Source organism: Protopterus annectens, chromosome 10.part0, assembly GCF_019279795.1.
Source record: "Protopterus annectens isolate FY-2018-M chromosome 10.part0, PAN1.0, whole genome shotgun sequence".
Classification (NCBI taxonomy): domain Eukaryota; kingdom Metazoa; phylum Chordata; order Ceratodontiformes; family Protopteridae; genus Protopterus; species Protopterus annectens.
Genome location: NC_056744.1, coordinates 371,334,726 through 371,351,739, shown reverse-complemented (window position 1 = coordinate 371,351,739; position 17,014 = coordinate 371,334,726). Strand labels below are relative to the sequence as shown.

General features: G+C 36.5%; 2 protein-coding genes across 4 annotated transcripts in view; one reads left to right on the top strand and one right to left on the bottom strand.

Annotated features, from left to right (window-relative positions):
- Window positions 1-4,602, bottom strand: part of NCF2 (neutrophil cytosolic factor 2) — a 612,590-nt gene extending 607,988 nt beyond the window's left edge. The window contains exon 1 of the mRNA XM_044085286.1: window positions 4,271-4,602. Within this exon, the coding sequence (XP_043941221.1) occupies window positions 4,271-4,444 (174 nt within the window). The 5' untranslated portion in view covers window positions 4,445-4,602. The remainder of the gene's footprint in view (window positions 1-4,270) is intronic.
- Window positions 1-17,014, top strand: part of LOC122813140 (nmrA-like family domain-containing protein 1) — a 918,981-nt gene that overhangs the window by 723,845 nt on the left and 178,122 nt on the right. The window lies entirely within an intron of this gene.

The following is a 17,014-nucleotide window of genomic DNA, read 5'->3' as shown; positions in this document are numbered from 1 at the left end:
CACCTCATATCTCCTCTGAAAAGAGGCCACCAGCCTAGTGTGACTAACCTGGTCAATAAAAAAGATAAATGCTTTATACCCTAATTTGGGTCATGGCTGGAGGTTAACAATGGATCCAATTATAACCTAGCATGGGGCACAGGGTGAAGCCAATATGAGGAAAATTTAAGGGACACAAGTGGACTCAGTGCTGAGCAACATGTATAGCCTATCACTGGACACATGTAGAGCCTCACACTGGGCACAGGTATAGCCTAACAAGGGGCACATGTATAGCCTAACACTGGACATATTTAGAGCCTAGCACTGGGCACATGTGTATCCTACCACTGGGCACATATATAGCTATCAATGGGCACATGTATAGGCTAACACTGGGCACATGTGTAGCCTAACATTGGGCACATATATACTGTAACACTGAGCACATGTGTAGCCTAACATCGGGCACATGTATAGCCTAACATTGGGCATGTGTGTAGCCTAACATGGGGGACAGGTATAGACTAACATTGAGCACATGCATAGCCTATCATTGGGTATATGTACAGCCTAACAGTGGACACATGTATAGCCTAACACTGGGCACAAGTCTAACATTGGGCACAGGTATAGCCTAATACTGGACACATGTAGCTTATCATTGTTCATATATATAGCCTAATGCTAGGCACATTTACAGTCTAACACTGGACACATGTGTAGCCTAACATCACATTTACAGCCTAACACTGGGGACATGTGTAGCCTAACACTGGGGACATGTGTAGCCTAACACTGGGGACATGTGTAGCCTAAGCCTGGACACATGTATAGACTAACATTGGGTGCATGTACAGCCAAACATTGGACATGTGTATAGCCTAACACTGGGCATGTGTATAGCCTAACACTGGACACATGTACAACCTAACAGTAGGCACAAGACCTGAAGGTTTTGGGTTGTAGTCCCACTTCAGAAGTGGGCACATGGATAGCCTAACACTAGGCACAGGTACAGCCTAGCATGGCACATAATTATAATTTAACATGGAACACAATTAGACCTTACCATAGAGTATTAACACATCCTAACAACAGATGTGTTTAGAACTTAGCAGTGCATATCCTAACACAGAACAGCATTTACAGAGTATTCTGGGGCATAACTGAGAAGAGAGCATTTGTTTAACATCAAAGAATGAAGCGGTACTCATTTCATGAAATGTAATCATATCCATACATAAGAATGAGGCCCATTCCCATCACAGCATTAGAAACTCAAAACATTTGGAGAACTTAAAAGAGACAAAACTACATTTTTTTATTTTTGATTTTATATTCCATTTGTTAAAACAGGTAGAATTCTGATAGAAGTGGAACATTTTCAGGCTCAGCTCAGGACAGAAAACAAAAGTAATACTAAAAATATGCATTTAAAAATGCAAAACCAGAATCAATAAATATTGCTTTAGACTGAGAGTCTCAACCATTAGCAAACGATGTTAATAATATAAGAACCATTGTTATGTAAAACAGGTTTGACGGATGATGTATACAATCAAATTATTTACAATATATACAAAATGGTTAAAGAAATATGAGGAAGGAAGAAAAAGGAAGTTAGTAATGAAAAAAGGGAGATAGGAAGAACAGATTGGATTTAGAAGCAGGATGTGGGACAAGAGCTGTTGAATAAAGCACGTATAACACTATTAGACTGAGTTGGGACCTAGTAAGGAAATGGTGATTTTAGGCTATGGTATAACATGAGTTATGTCTAAAGCTTAATATAATATTAAAACTTAAAAGAATACACCTCAAACTGCACGTTTAGAATTTAACATAGTTTAACAACGCAGAATTTAAGATAAAGTACATTTAAAGCTTCATACTGGAAACATTAACAGTCAAAGACTGATTAAATACTTTCCAAGACAAATATGGTATACCCAATGTTATGCGTCTTGTATTACTTCAGGTAGGAAACACATTCCGAGGCAGGCATACACTTATTCTGACCAAATGCATGCAAACACAGCATCAGCCATAAGGTATAGTTAGAGGTACAGGCCCATGCCGATATAAGTACAGGAAATATTATCAGTCTGTCCTAGGATTTATTCTGAGAAAAGTGTGAGTAATATTAAAAGAAAAAGACTGGCTAGTTTTATAGCCAAGCATCTTTAGAATCAAGAAAGGATCACATTCAGAATCAAACACTTTTTTTCTAAAAGCCAGAAACAGTACCTATTCAAAGCTAGACATGAGCACTTGTGCAAATATATACAACATGCATTCAGAATCAGCATGATCTCAGAGTCATACATATGGTACATTAATGTGATGGCTTGTACCTGTCTAAAGGCAAGCAGTATACTCAATATTTAACAGGAGGAGTGTTAAGTGCCATTTACACAATGCATTGATAATCAAATGTAGGGCAGTTTTACATATGAACATGATATATGTTAATAAAGCAATAACCGACGACTTGGTGTGGTATCTTGAAGATTTACCCATGGTTGGTGTGGTTTAATCACAAGGGCAAAGCCTGAGTGATTAAATAAAGCAACCGTGGGTAGATTTCAATATACCACAACCACGGAGTCGGTTATTGCTATTATACAATGACATTATTTACTTTTCTTAAATAATGTCTTTGTATAATGGCACATTACTGTTCTTCCACTGGTTGTGGTACACTGCTTTCTTGTTTTGATGTACTGAGCATGCGTATGGGACTTGCGTCTCACACATACCCAGTACATCAATGCTTTGAAACGGAAGCAACGGAGAAAAGAAAGTCTTCGTTGCTCTGTTTTTTTTCTTTCAAAAAAAATATATTTTGAGGACTTTATACCAACGGAAAAAAGTCCAGGCGACCAGACCTTTTTGCTGTTGGTATATTGTGGGATTTACAATGGGCACACTGACCAATCAGCATGCACGTTTTGGAATATTAATGTGGGGTCATTGTATAATAGTTATCTGCGGTCTCTGTCCTATTCTTGAACATGGTACCATGCAATGTTTGAATCAAGCACTGAGAGCTAAGCATGGAATGCAGCTAATGCAAAGCACAACATGCGTTTAGAACTAATTAAAGTATTAAATGTAGTCTCATGTGCTTGTGAAACTAGTTCTCAGTTAAGCAGAGACACGTTTAGAGCCAGGTAATGGTTACAGTCACATAAAAAGACAAGCTGTAAGATATCATTTGATGTACATGCAGATCGTGTCTTTAGCCAAAGAGGTTGGTATACATTAAATATCAATATATCAATGCATAAAAGGTAAAGTTGATAACAAATTTTAAAGAAACTCATAAAATACATTTAGAGACACATATAAGCATTTTTACAACAGCTGTTGGTCATACACTTGGCCAAATGAGACGAAAGACAATCTATGATGTTTAAAATCCACAAATCTGTTTATGCCAATCATAGAAAAGCTTCAGAAAAGTGTGTGTGTGTGTGTGTGTGTGTGTGTGTGTGTGCATGCATACATGTATGTGTATGTTAATCTGATTAAACAGTGTAGAAGAAATATTCTGTGTTATCGTTGGAGCAATGTAATTATCCTAACATTACGTCATTGTCTCAATTCCACACAGATTTTTTACTTAAATTACATCCGATTCCACTGTGTAATTATGAAATTACATCTCAGAAAATATATTATAGGCAATTTACAACAAAGACAGTCAAACAGAAAACAAACATTTAATTTATTTATAAAAAAATAGCTTGCAGAGCCTTTTAGAAGCAAGTAAGACTAAATTCAAAGCTAGACATGAGCACTTTTAGACAAAGGCAGAAAGCATATCAGCATGTCATAACAGCAACACTAATTGCAAGTAATATGTAGAAAACAAGATATGAACCCCTAAAACTCCAACAAAGTCATGCAAGCATCTGATGCCTTCTAGGTCAAAATTTTATGTGCCTAGCCGACATTATTACGTGATCAATACCAGATAAATCAATACCAGATAAATACAATGACATCTAACAATATACAGCCTTGTGGCCCATCCTGCTTTTTATTGGCTTTTCATAATTTGATTTATACTTCTTTGTCAAATGTGAAAGAGATGTTTTATCTAATGCAGTTAAAATATAGTCTTCAGATGTAAATAAATGAAATAACAGCTACTTTTAAGCCTTGCAATATTTGCTCTGGGTGATAAATATTTTAAAGCAGTATGCTGATTAACTGTAATACTGAACCCACAAAAATGAAAAAAACAAATCTGCCATCCTATACTATAAAAATGTTGTCTCACCCTTTCAGCTTCATCCAGGTCTCCAAGCACAAGATGCAAACAGCCAATGTTGAAGCATATTTTGGAATTTGGGTCATGAACAGCTGTGAATAACTTCAAGGCAGCTTTCCAGTCCTTCTTATCAGCAGCGGCAACAGCTTCGTCCCAGAGTGCAATGGTCTCTACAAGGGACATAGTTCCAATGATGGCTAACAATGTTCAAATGCAGTTGTGTTCTACTCTGTAAACCTGCCCCTCCCTGTTGTCTCTCTTAAAATCAGTCTGTTCCCTTTTGGTTGTGGGAAGAAACGCTGACTATGGTGCAACAAGTTCAGGAAATGACTTGCTTTGTGTTAGCTAACATCCCCATTCTTCAAAATACACTGTAGGAATGTCTCTTTAAGCACAGATTAAAAAGTAAACTATGCCTCTGCTTATGTGCACCTGTCCGTTTGTCACTCATAAAAGCTAACACCTTAACTCATTCCCTTCAGTACAGCTGTTTTGGTTGTGTACCTTTAACTCCCAGTGGGTGTGGCTTGAACCTTTAAAAAATGAACTTATCACCTTACAGTTGTAAGAAATACTCACTGACAGGGGTAAAATATCAATACATTTGTGTTTGCCATCATGTTATGCTTCAAGATAATATATTCTCATACCTTGTATATGGCATGGTTTTGGAATTATTAACGCAAATATAAACAAGCAATATTTGATGCCTAGAGAGACGCAGTAGGGGGTAACTGCAGAAATTCCTGAAGGCGTCACTTGGCTGTAATGAGTTAAAACAAGGATTGCATAGCACATGATGTGATAGTCACTATTTTTCTGATGGTGTCTGCATGTGGCATATTTTTTTTTATAATGTAAATAAAAACTATCACTATAGTAATACTTTGTACAGCAGCAAGCCATATTGCACAGAATTTCACTGTATTAAAAATGTGTGTGCAAATGAATTCAGATTTTAATTAAATAGTTTTAAAAGCTCAACATTCAAATAATTTTTTGTAGACGTGGAAAAATACCAAGTAATACCATAATATCATTCTGTTTCTTTGTAATAATTTAATCATTCTGTCTGTTTTATGGAGGCAAGTAGGTTTTATTTCCATTTGAACTTTTCAGTACATTTATGAAAAGTTATTTACAGGACATATAATAAAACAGGAACATAAACAAGGATGTGATCTTGTAGGAAACATTTTTATAATTATGAACACACTAAACAACTAAAAGTTGTCTAAAACAGGAAGATGTTCAGTGAATCATGCCGTACAGTAAATGACTTAAATATGGGATACAGCTGAACTTTTGAGATATGGTACTAAAACACTTCCTCTAATACAAACTACATATTCTGTTTCAGTTTTGAAGACCCATCTGCCTGGTCTTCATATTTTTTTCATACAGAGATATGGACATATATATGTTTGCTTCATCCGAGTGAAAAATAAAATAATCAAGGCACAGACCAAATACCTAGTTCTTGGCAGAAAAAAAGCTTGTCAAAGGTGTAGCCAGGATTTTTGAAAGTGCATACCAGCTTCCAGACTGGTGACTCCTCCAAATGGATAATAAAAAAAATGTATTATTTGCCCACCAAACCCCTGTGCTGCCACCTTCCCCTAAAATAACTACCCTTTTATTTGTGGCACATCCTAAAAACAGAATTAAAGATGCAATATATGCTTTCAAGTTTTATTTGAATTATTTATGTACGTTTGATCGACAGGTTAGTTTGATATAGCATTCAGTCTATTTTGAAGGGAGATATAAAGTAGCATTTACATTTACTAGAGTATAAAGTTGTCCAGGACAATGGGAAACTGTCCTACTCCTTTTGATAGGTAACGTGGTATCTTTAATATGCACCTAAATTACCACCACCAAAAGAAAATGACGCTTAATTTTAACATTTTATCTTTTGGTCAGAACCACTCCTCTAATTCTGGAAAGCAGTGTCAGTACTGAAACATGAATCCAAGAACTTGGTTTGGAGATAGAACTCCCAGCTTTCTAATTTTCCCATCAATAAACATGAGTGCGCAGTGAATGTGAGGTGGTTCTGTATTTTCCATGAGTTAAAACTCGTTGAGCTTCAGCTGGACCAAATAAGTTGCAGCTGGTTGAACCCCTGAGGGAAAAACGCACACTTTGTTGCAGTGCAGTAGGGCCCTCTGCACCCCCCCCACGCACCTCCTACCTAAACAGCAGAAGAACAGTCATGAAACGACAGAAAATCACACAAAAAGGAATCATTGTCACCAGTCCAACAGAGACTGCACTGGTAGCGATTTCTTCTGGAGAGCAGTGAGTGTAGAGATGAATGATAGCAAACTGAAATTGGCAACTTTCAACCCTGTCCACTTTACGTTTAACAAAACTTAGAGTAACTGGTTACGACTGCTGAGACTCTGATACTCACATTAATGCATATATCACTTTTTACACATTTATTTACTTTGCTTACTTACTTATTTATACTCTTTTAGTTTCATTTATGCTCTTGAAAAATATGTTTCACCTTCTTTTAGGATGGGCGATATAGATGTGTCTTAAAACGACTAAGAACAACATCTACTTATATGACGGATGAGTGTGTAACCTTTTGGGAAAGCCTAGAAGGGGGTACATTTTTTAAATGACAAAACAAAATTTACCCGAGATCTGCTCTGAGAAAAAGCTTAACTAAAAGTTTATTGGCAGGGCAGCCAAATTCCCAAGAATAGTGCAACTGCATATATCCCATTATGGAATATATCACAGGAAATAATCCAAAAAGTAGATGGAAATACTGGAGGTCTTCAGTTAAAACACAGTTTTATTTGCTCACTCCACTTACAAAACGCTGACAAGACACAAGTAACGAACTGGAACAAGAATAAATATCCACCACAAGAAAAGGCATAAACGCTGTTCTTTCCATACGTTTTCGTCCTATTACAGACTTCATCAGATAAATTACTACATTCTAACTTTGCTTTTTATATCCTTCTAGTTAATTAATTGATTCAATTTAGTATATCAATTAGTAAAATTCAAAACAGGAGTAGGAGAAAACAGAAGTAAAAAAAGTTCAACCCCATTTTAAAACAAACATTTTCTTCTGTTGATTCTAAATGTGTTTAAATTAACCACATTGGTATTCACTTTGAAACCTTTGTTTACAGAATATTTTATAAATCTTTTTAGTATGGTTAAAACATATAAAACTTTTAAAACCTTCAAGGACACATTAAAAAGACCAATAAATCCACCATAGTGAATGCCATCTAGTGGCAATTTGTTAAAATTGCATATATGAGTAGAAATTGCATATAAAAAAAAATGTTAAAACCACCTTTTGTGTACAAATCTTCTATCCAAGTCAAATGGACTATATAAATAAATAAATAAGTAAAAAATGAATAAATACATATATAAATATATAAATAAATAAATACATTAGTAGATATTGTTGTTGAATGTCTCTCCCTAAAAAAGTAGTTGTCTGGATGACAGGTTGAATTCATTATAATATTAAATATAAGTTATAAAGAAGTAAAAGGAGAAGAATATGAAAATCACTTTATAAATAATAATCATTTAAAATTTTTTAAAAAAGTATACATATATCATGGACCCATCTCATAGCTTAACTGCTCTTAGTTTTAAAAGTGGTGCTATACTTATATGTTCATTTAAACCTGGAAATTTATATGCTTCCAAGGACATCTGCCACCATAGTTCACGGTATTCTAACCTTTCTTCCCAGGGTCCCCCACGTATATCCCTTTCTGTGTGTTCTAAAACTGTAAACTTGAAACTAGATTTTTCACAATTTTTACTGTGTTTGTATAAAGCATTTGTTTCTTTACAGTTTTTTATATCATTTAAATGTTCAAATATTCTTCTTTTTAATTTCCTCTCAGTTTTCCCTATATAAAAAGCTTGGCATTCATTACACATACTTAAATATACCAAGCCTGAGGAGTCACAGTTATAGAAGTTCTTATCATTAGTTATAACTTTGTTTCTACTATTTATATGAATAGTGTTACTATTAGAAATATTTACACATTGGGCACACCTACCACATTTATATGTGCCTTTTCTTCTTCTATCCTGTGACCCCAGGGTATATTTGTTTTCTAATAGGTTTTTTATACTTGAGGAATTTTTATATATTATCTTGGGCATATCATGGTTTCCTAAATCTAAATCTGTTAGTTCTGTAAATCTGTCCCATTCTTTTTTAAAAATATTTCTTATTTTATTGTTAACTATGTTATATTCCAAAATCAATGCTAGTTCGAAGTTTTCAAATTCATTTTCTTTACTTGTACCTATTAAATTGTAATTACCGTCCACTTTTTTGATTATAGGTGCAAATTTCACTTCCCTACCTAGAACTACTTCTTCTCTAATTCCCTTTATGAAATTGATTGGATAGCCCCTTTCTTTAAACATTTTTTCCAATAACTCACATTCCAAAACAAAGTCCTGGTTCTTACTGGTCATTCTACTTCCTCTCACGTACTGCCCTTTAATTATATTCTTTTTTACGTGTATAGGATGGGCACTATCAAAGTGGAGGAAGGAATTACAATAGGTGGCTTTCCTATATATTTTAGTTTCTAGATGTCCTTGTTCTTTGTATATTTCTAAATCAAGATATTGCACCAGGTTATGTGTCACCTTATATGTAAATTTAAAAAAACTACAAGTGTTATTAAGATATTTTAAAAAATCATTAAGTTTGTCTTCCCCCCCATTCCAAAAAATAATTATGTCATCCAGAAACCTACGGTAGATGGTGAAAAATTGTTTATATTCACTTTTCAAAACACAGTTTTCTTCCCATTTGGATAGTACAACATTTGCATATGTGGGGGCACAAGCCGCCCCCATTGCCACCCCTTTGGTTTGTCTAAAAAATTCTCCATTAAAGAACAGGAAATTGTTATTGAGAATAATCTCCATAAGCCATTTACTGGTTATCTTATCATTCTGTGTTATATTTCCACTTTCTAAAACTACTTCCTCGAACATTTCCAAACCTAAATCATGTGGGATGGATGGGAAAAGGTCTATTACATCAATAGTTACAAAGAGGAGGTCATCTATTTCTGTGATATCTCTCATAGTGTGTAGTAGGTCCCATGAGTCTTTTAAAATATGGGTTTTATCAAGCCAGATTTTTTTACACTTGTTATCTACGTACTTGGCTAAGGCGTTAGTTTTAGATCCATTAGCAGCCACAATGGGTCTCAAAGGGGGATCCCTTTCATTCTTATGAATTTTGGGGATCCCAAAGATGGCCGGAACTCTAGGCTTGTCTACTTTTAAAAAATTATAGGTTTCATGATTTATAAGGCCATCCATCAACATATCATACAAATTTGTATCAATCCTATTGTAGGCAATGTTAATTTCATTTTTTGATACTGATTCGTATTTATTTACATCCCATAGTATTTTATACATTCTTGATTCATAATCAATACTTTCCATCATGACAATACCTCCCCCTTTGTCAGGCTTCATAACTCTTATGTTAGTATCCCTCCTCAAGTTATTTAAAATATCCTTTTCCTTTTGGTTTAAATTGTTGTCATATAAAGTTTTATGTTCAACTTTCCTGATTTCTTTCTCTATTATTTTTTCTAAATTCTTTATTTGAGGATGTAGGGGTGGGTTATATGTAGACCTCCGTCTTAGGGTTAAATCATTCGTTTTTCCTTGATTCTGAAACTAAATTTTAAAGTTTACCTTCCTAAGGAAAATTTTCAAATCTAAAAGTGATTTCACTACATTTCCTTTAGTAGAAGGAATGTATTTCAAACCTTTCGAAAGTAAACTAAAGTGCCCCTTTTCAAGTTGAATGGGGCTGAAGTTGTAAATATTAAAACAATTATAAGTCCATTTGTTTCCTTCTTTGGATATTTCATCTCTCAATGGGGGGTGGGGGGTTGGTGGGGATTCATGGGGTATCAATAATAATTCCCCCTCCCCCTCCCTCTCCCTCTTCTCCCCCCCCTCCAAAAATTTCCTTCCCTATCTCCATATTTGTTAAAAATTCTCTCTGACCTCCTCAAAGGAGGAAATTCTTCTTCATTAAAAATGTGGTCTTCTTGTGTCTCTACATGGTCTATAGTGTCCCTGCCTGGTAGGTTACTACCTTGATCAGTACCACCTCTACCCCTATTTCTAGGGTGTGGATTAGGATAGCTAATATTGCATTTATAATCATTCATATCACGCTCCATCTTTTTCTGTTTCCTCTGAATTAAATCCTCTATATTTTTGTCTATATCTTTTCTCATACTATAATATTTGGCTTTCTCATCTTCCATAGAAAATAACAGGTCATTAGTGATTTTTTTATCCAAAGCCTCTATCTCTATTAATAAATCTTCTTGTACCCTGTTATTTTCTTTAACCATCAGTCTTAGCATTTCAAGTCCACTTTTATTAAATAGATCCAACAATTCTAAATGAAAGTTTGACCCAGGAATAACACTGTTGGGATATTTATAGAAACGTAAACCTTTTGGTACAATTTCTTTTAAAATGCATTCTCTCAAGTAGGTATTTTCTACATTTAAAGCTCTATATTTGTTCATCATTTTATACAAATTGTTAACATTGTCCTTATATGTAAAGTCATTTTGATTGCCAGCGTTATAATCCACATTTTTGTCAAAAACAATTTGGCGTTTTAACCAGCCATTTAAGTCAGGACAGTTAGAGACAGTACCTTTGTTTTTGTGTGAGCCTTGAATTTGAAAGGCTCGTTTGTCTTTGCTTAAAGTAGAACTAATTTCTCCTTGACCGGCTTCTTTCAGCAGGCCTGGGGTGTCTGCTGCATTAAAACTGCTTTCTTCCTCGCCCTCAGCTGAACCGGTGCCTTTAGATGCGCCTATTGGTTCAATCGCGTTTGTTTCCGTAGTTTTTCTTTTCTTTGTATACGACCCTTCGGTCCCCGAACATCCATTGCCATTCCTCGGATTCTGTGTAGCCAAGAAAGAAGAAGCCACTGGTGTGAGGAGATTAATTAGTTCAGTGAGCTGTCCTACTAGTTTACGTGTTAAGCCGATATCTTCCTGTTGCCCATTGACAGGAACTTCCTGTATTTCCATGGCGCTGTTCACAAACTCAAACCCAGAATGAATAAAAATGCGCAAAGTCACAAATAATCCAAAAAGTAGATGGAAATACTGGAGGTCTTCAGTTAAAACACAGTTTTATTTGCTCACTCCACTTACAAAACGCTGACAAGACACAAGTAACGAACTGGAACAAGAATAAATATCCACCACAAGAAAAGGCATAAACGCTGTTCTTTCCATACGTTTTCGTCCTATTACAGACTTCATCAGATAAATTACTACATTCTAACTTTGCTTTTTATATCCTTCTAGTTAATTAAGTGATTCAATTTAGTATATCAATTAGTAAAATTCAAAACAGGAGTAGGAGAAAACAGAAGTAAAAAAAGTTCAACCCCATTTTAAAACAAACATTTTCTTCTGTTGATTCTAAATGTGTTTAAATTAACCACATTGGTATTCACTTTGAAACCTTTGTTTACAGAATATTTTATAAATCTTTTTAGTATGGTTAAAACATATAAAACTTTTAAAACCTTCAAGGACACATTAAAAAGACCAATAAATCCACCATAGTGAATGCCATCTAGTGGCAATTTGTTAAAATTGCATATATGAGTAGAAATTGCATATAAAAAAAAATGTTAAAACCACCTTTTGTGTACAAATCTTCTATCCAAGTCAAATGGACTATATAAATAAATAAGTAAAATATATATATATATATCACAGGAAACATGCAGAATAATTCAGAATTATTTAATGTGAGCAATATTGCATGGTTTTAAATGATTTTGTTTAATACAATATTTAAAGGTCAGGACATATTCAAGCATTTTTTCTTAAGAAGGAAAGCTTGTGAAGTACAAATTAAAGCCTATGAGAGAAAATAAGAAACAGAGAACATGAAGAGCTCCTATTATAGCAGAGGAATAAAGCTATGAGATGCTAATAAAGTGCTTCCCATTGTCCAGGGTTTGCTTCCCTCAGATTATTTTGGCTTACTTTGTGACTTTGAGCAAGTTACTTAACCAGATAACGCTTTCAGGCAACTGGGAGATTGAAGTAGGCCCTGCAATGGGGTCCTGGGCCACATGTTTAGTAACTTACCTCTGAACCAAAATAGTTGCTTTGATAAAATGGCTGTCACAAAGTGCACTAGCTATATTTTATTTTTTTATTTTATTTTTGACATTTGTTAACTGAGTTAGTCCAACTTTTCAGTGGAGACCCGAGGAGAAAAGCTCCAATACAGACAATTTAAGGTACATAAAATTTACACTCCAATATAAAGAAATTTACAATGCATAATTTAATGTTAATACTACTGTGAGGTATAACAGCCATGACTTTTTTTTTATACAATGAAAAAATAAGCAGCAGTTGACCTTACATAGAGAGAGCTATTGATATAGTGCATTAAGTAATAGAGAGAGCTATTGATATAGTGCGTTAAGTAATAGAGAGCTATTGATATAGTGCGTTAAGTAATAGAGAGAGCTATTGATATAGTGCGTTAAGTAATAGAGAGAGCTATTGATATAGTGCGTTAAGTAATAGAGAGAGCTATTGATATAGTGCGTTAAGTAATAGAGAGAGCTATTGATATAGTGCGTTAAGTAATAGAGAGAGCTATTGATATAGTGCGTTAAGTAATAGAGAGAGCTATTGATATAGTGCGTTAAGTAATAGAGAGAGGTATTTAGACATGAGAGAGGAGTATTTACATAGGTACATGTGGTGAAGTAGTAAGGTAAGGGTGCAATTTGTAGATGGACTATGTGAAAAAGGGGAGGTAAACTAACAGGTGTTTTAGTAAATAGTGAGGTTGGAGTACAACACTAAGGTTATGTTGAATTTATCAGTGTAGCAGGTTAGGTGGGGTCATTACAGGGGCAAGACTTGTTGTTTAGTAGGTGATGTTTAAGTTCTTTTTTGAAGTGTTTAGGATGTGGAATGGATCTAATAAGAGCATAGAGTTTGTTCCAAGCTTGGGCTATAGTAAATTTGTAAAGTAGCTTACCAACATTTTTGTGTTGTTGGTAAGTGTCAAGGAGTTGTTGGCTAGAGGTGCAGAGAGTACGATTAGGAGTGTAAGATGATACCATGGTGGAGGGGGAAGGGCAGGGGGAAGGTTTGTAAACTGCAGAGTGAGCGATTTGAAGCTGGGATAGGAGGAGCTGTTGGGGGAGCTGCAGCCAGTGGATAGAGTTGAGAGCCAGGCACTGGTGGGAGTTGTAAGGACAGTTAGTGACAAATCTAGCTATTTTGTGGTATGTTTGTTGTAGTCTGGATAGGGTTGTAGACTGTATGTTAGTTAGGACTGGTGCAGTGTAGAGAAGGGAGGGGAGAAGCAAAGCATGAGCTAAGGACATTCTAGCATTAGACGTTAGAAATCTTCTATTTTGATACAGCAGTCCGAGTTTTTGATGGTTTTTTATGTTTTGAAGGATATGCAAGTTAAATTTTAATTCATCATCAATGATGGTACCTAGGAACTTAGTGTGGGGGTTCAGGATGAATGATTGTATTATTAGAGGAAGTAATGACAAAGGTCGATTTGTGCTGAGAGAGAGAGAGAGAGCGTGAGGGAGAAAAAGCGGGAGTTTAATTTTTTGTGGGTTTAAGATGAATTGATTATCGGACAGCCACTTTTCAATGGATAGGAAGGTATCTTGGGTATAAGCATGACGTTCTGAGATGTTACTGGAGAAAGAGATGAGAGTGGAATCAGCATATTGAATTAGGGAGGATTGCTTGCAAGCTGTGTGAAGCTCATTTGTGAAAATGTTAAACAGGAGGGGACCGAGGATAGAACCTTGGGAAAAACCAGATGGGATAGGAAGAGAGGGAGAGCAGGAGGAGAGCTATTTGACAGATTGTAACCTGTTGGAGAGGTAACTGGTGAACCAAGACAGGGAGGAAGCTGAAAGACTGAAGTTAGCAAGTTTGGATTCCCTTAGCACCAGGGGTTGGGAGGGTGGCTTAATAGCTAAGGTATTTGCCTTACAAACACAAGGTGCAGGGTTTGAGTCTCACAAGGGATAATTGGCTAGGCTTAAAATGGCTCACAAGGGCAGTTAGCATAGTACTAAACTATGAACTATGAACCTATGGACAAAAGGATAGGATGAGAGACAGTGTCAAAGGCTATAGAGAAGTCAAGGAAAAGACAGGATACAAGTTGGTTGTGGCCTCAGCTACAGTATGAGTGAAAGATAAGAAGGTTTTAGCTGTGCTGTGGTTTGGTCAGAAGCCATGTTGGGTGGGTGTGAGAATGTTTTCCTGTAGGAGAAAGTTTAGCAGTTGAGTGTGAATGCATTTTTTCAAGTATTTTAGATAGAGGGAAAAGGATGGCTATGGGTCTGTAGTTGGATGGGTCAGTAGAGTTACCTCCTTTATGTAGTGGAATGGTAAAGAAGGTTTTCCAGATGTTGGGGACAGTAGCTTCTAGAATTGATCTATTGATAAGCAGGGATACAGGATAGGCTATGGATTTGGCAGGGTCTATATTAGAACATCGAAGTTTCACAACTTCGAATGTTCTAATATCGACCCCTATTCAACGAACGCTGACAACATCGAACATGCAAAACAGCAAATTTTTTCCTAGGGAAAAAATTTGCTGTTCCGAAACACATACACACAACACAAGCACACCAAACAAACAGCAATCCACACACATACACCTAAAATCTTGCATCTAACCCTACACTAAACTGTACATACACCACTAACTATCCACTTAACTTAACCCAAACCCTAACCCTAAGGTCCGTCACTATCGCACACTCACCCACTCCCTAACCCGCGCTAACCCTCACATCCACACAATCGCACACTTACCTGACCCGCACCCTAACTCTAACCCGCCCTAACCCTCACGTCCACACAGTTGCACGCTTACCTGAACTCAACCCGTAACTTTCCACCACAGTGCTGAAAATAGAGAAACGGACAACCAAATTCTTTCCCTTGGAAAAAATTTGGTTTTCTGCAGCTTCGCTATTTTCAGCGTTCGCTGAATAGGGGTCGATATTAGAACATTTGAAGTTGTGAAACTTTGATGTTCTAATATAGACCCGATTTGGCAGCTAGTTTGAGGAAGGTAGGTGGGAGATTGTCACAGGAAGGTGAGCGGGGTTTGAGCTTAAGTAAAAGTGATTTGACATAGTCAGTGGGAACAGGGTGAAAGCTGAATAGGTTTTTGTTAAGTGGATTGGATGGGGTAGGAGGGGTGCTTGTGTTGTGCTTAGTTAGTGTAAGTTTTTGGACAGTTTCAATGAAATAATTATTGAGAAGGGTAGCAGTTTCTAGAGGGGTGTTATTTGGGAAAGGGAAGGGTGTGGAAGAGGAGCCTGGCTGGAGAATTTTGTTGATGGTGGTCCAGAATTTATGTGGGTTTGATTTTTAGTTAATTTGGGGGTAGTTGTAGTAGGATTTTTTTATAGTTGTTGATTTGCTTTTTGGCCTGGTTCCTGAGTTCTTTGTAGTTCGGGAAAAGGGCTGGTGATTTGATTTTAGCCCAGGCTTTTCAAGCACTATTTCTTCTGTGCATAAGAGTGCGGGTTACCTTAGAAAGCCAGGGGGCATAATTAGATTTGATTCTAATTCTCCTGGATGAGGTGAGGGAGTTGAGAGTATCTAGGAAAATGAGGTTAAAATTCTACACACCTATAGTAAAATACAAAGCATCATATAAATATCTCTGCACTGCAGACCTCCCATAGTGGAGTCAGCAGATGGAGCACTTACTCATTTTACACACACACACACACACACACACACACACACACACACACACACACACACACCAAAAGCCCTCTGCTTAAGCACTGTTAGAATCATAGAAGCGCGCAGAGAGACACAGTCTTTTCTGAGGTTTTGGGTTCGATTCCAACACAAGAGGTACTGTTACCCTTTCACTGCTATGATAATAACAGTGCTTTCTCTGTATTTTTGTATGTGATTATAATTTGACTTTAATTGCTATGCCCTTAAAGGAAAACTCAATACATATCTGTCCAGAGGCTATTGTTTGTCTAGTGCTAGTAACAGGAGTGGCCTTAGGTCAACTGGCACCCTAGGCAAAAGGGCTCCATGGCGCTCCCCCACCACATTACCTGGTGCCCCCATCCTGGTCTGCCTACACCAAATAAATACTGCAAAAGCACCCCTGCTAGAGTGGCGCCCTAGGTGACTGCCTAGTTGGCTTATAACTAAGGCCAAATATGTCCAGTAATAATGACATCAGCATGGTTCACAGGTCCATAGGTAAGTAGTAGGTTAGCTGCCCTTGGTTCACAGGTTTATAGGTAAGTAGTAGGCTAGCTGCCCTTGGTTCACAGGTTTATAGGTAAGTAGTAGGCTAGCTGGCCTTGGTTCACAGGTTTATAGGTAAGTAGTAGGCTAGCTGCCCTTGGTTCACAACTTTATAGGTAAGTAGTAGGCTAGCTGCCCTTGGTTCACAGGTTCATAGGTAAGTAGTAGGCTAGCTGCCCTTAGTTCATAGGTTTATAGGTAAGTAGTAGGATAGCTGCCCTTAGTTCACAGGTTTATAGGCAAGTAGTAGGCTAGCTGCCCTTAGTTCATAGGTTTATAGGTAAGTAGTAGGCTAGCTGCCCTTAGTTCACAGGTTTATAGGTAAGTAGTAGGCTAGCTGCCCTTG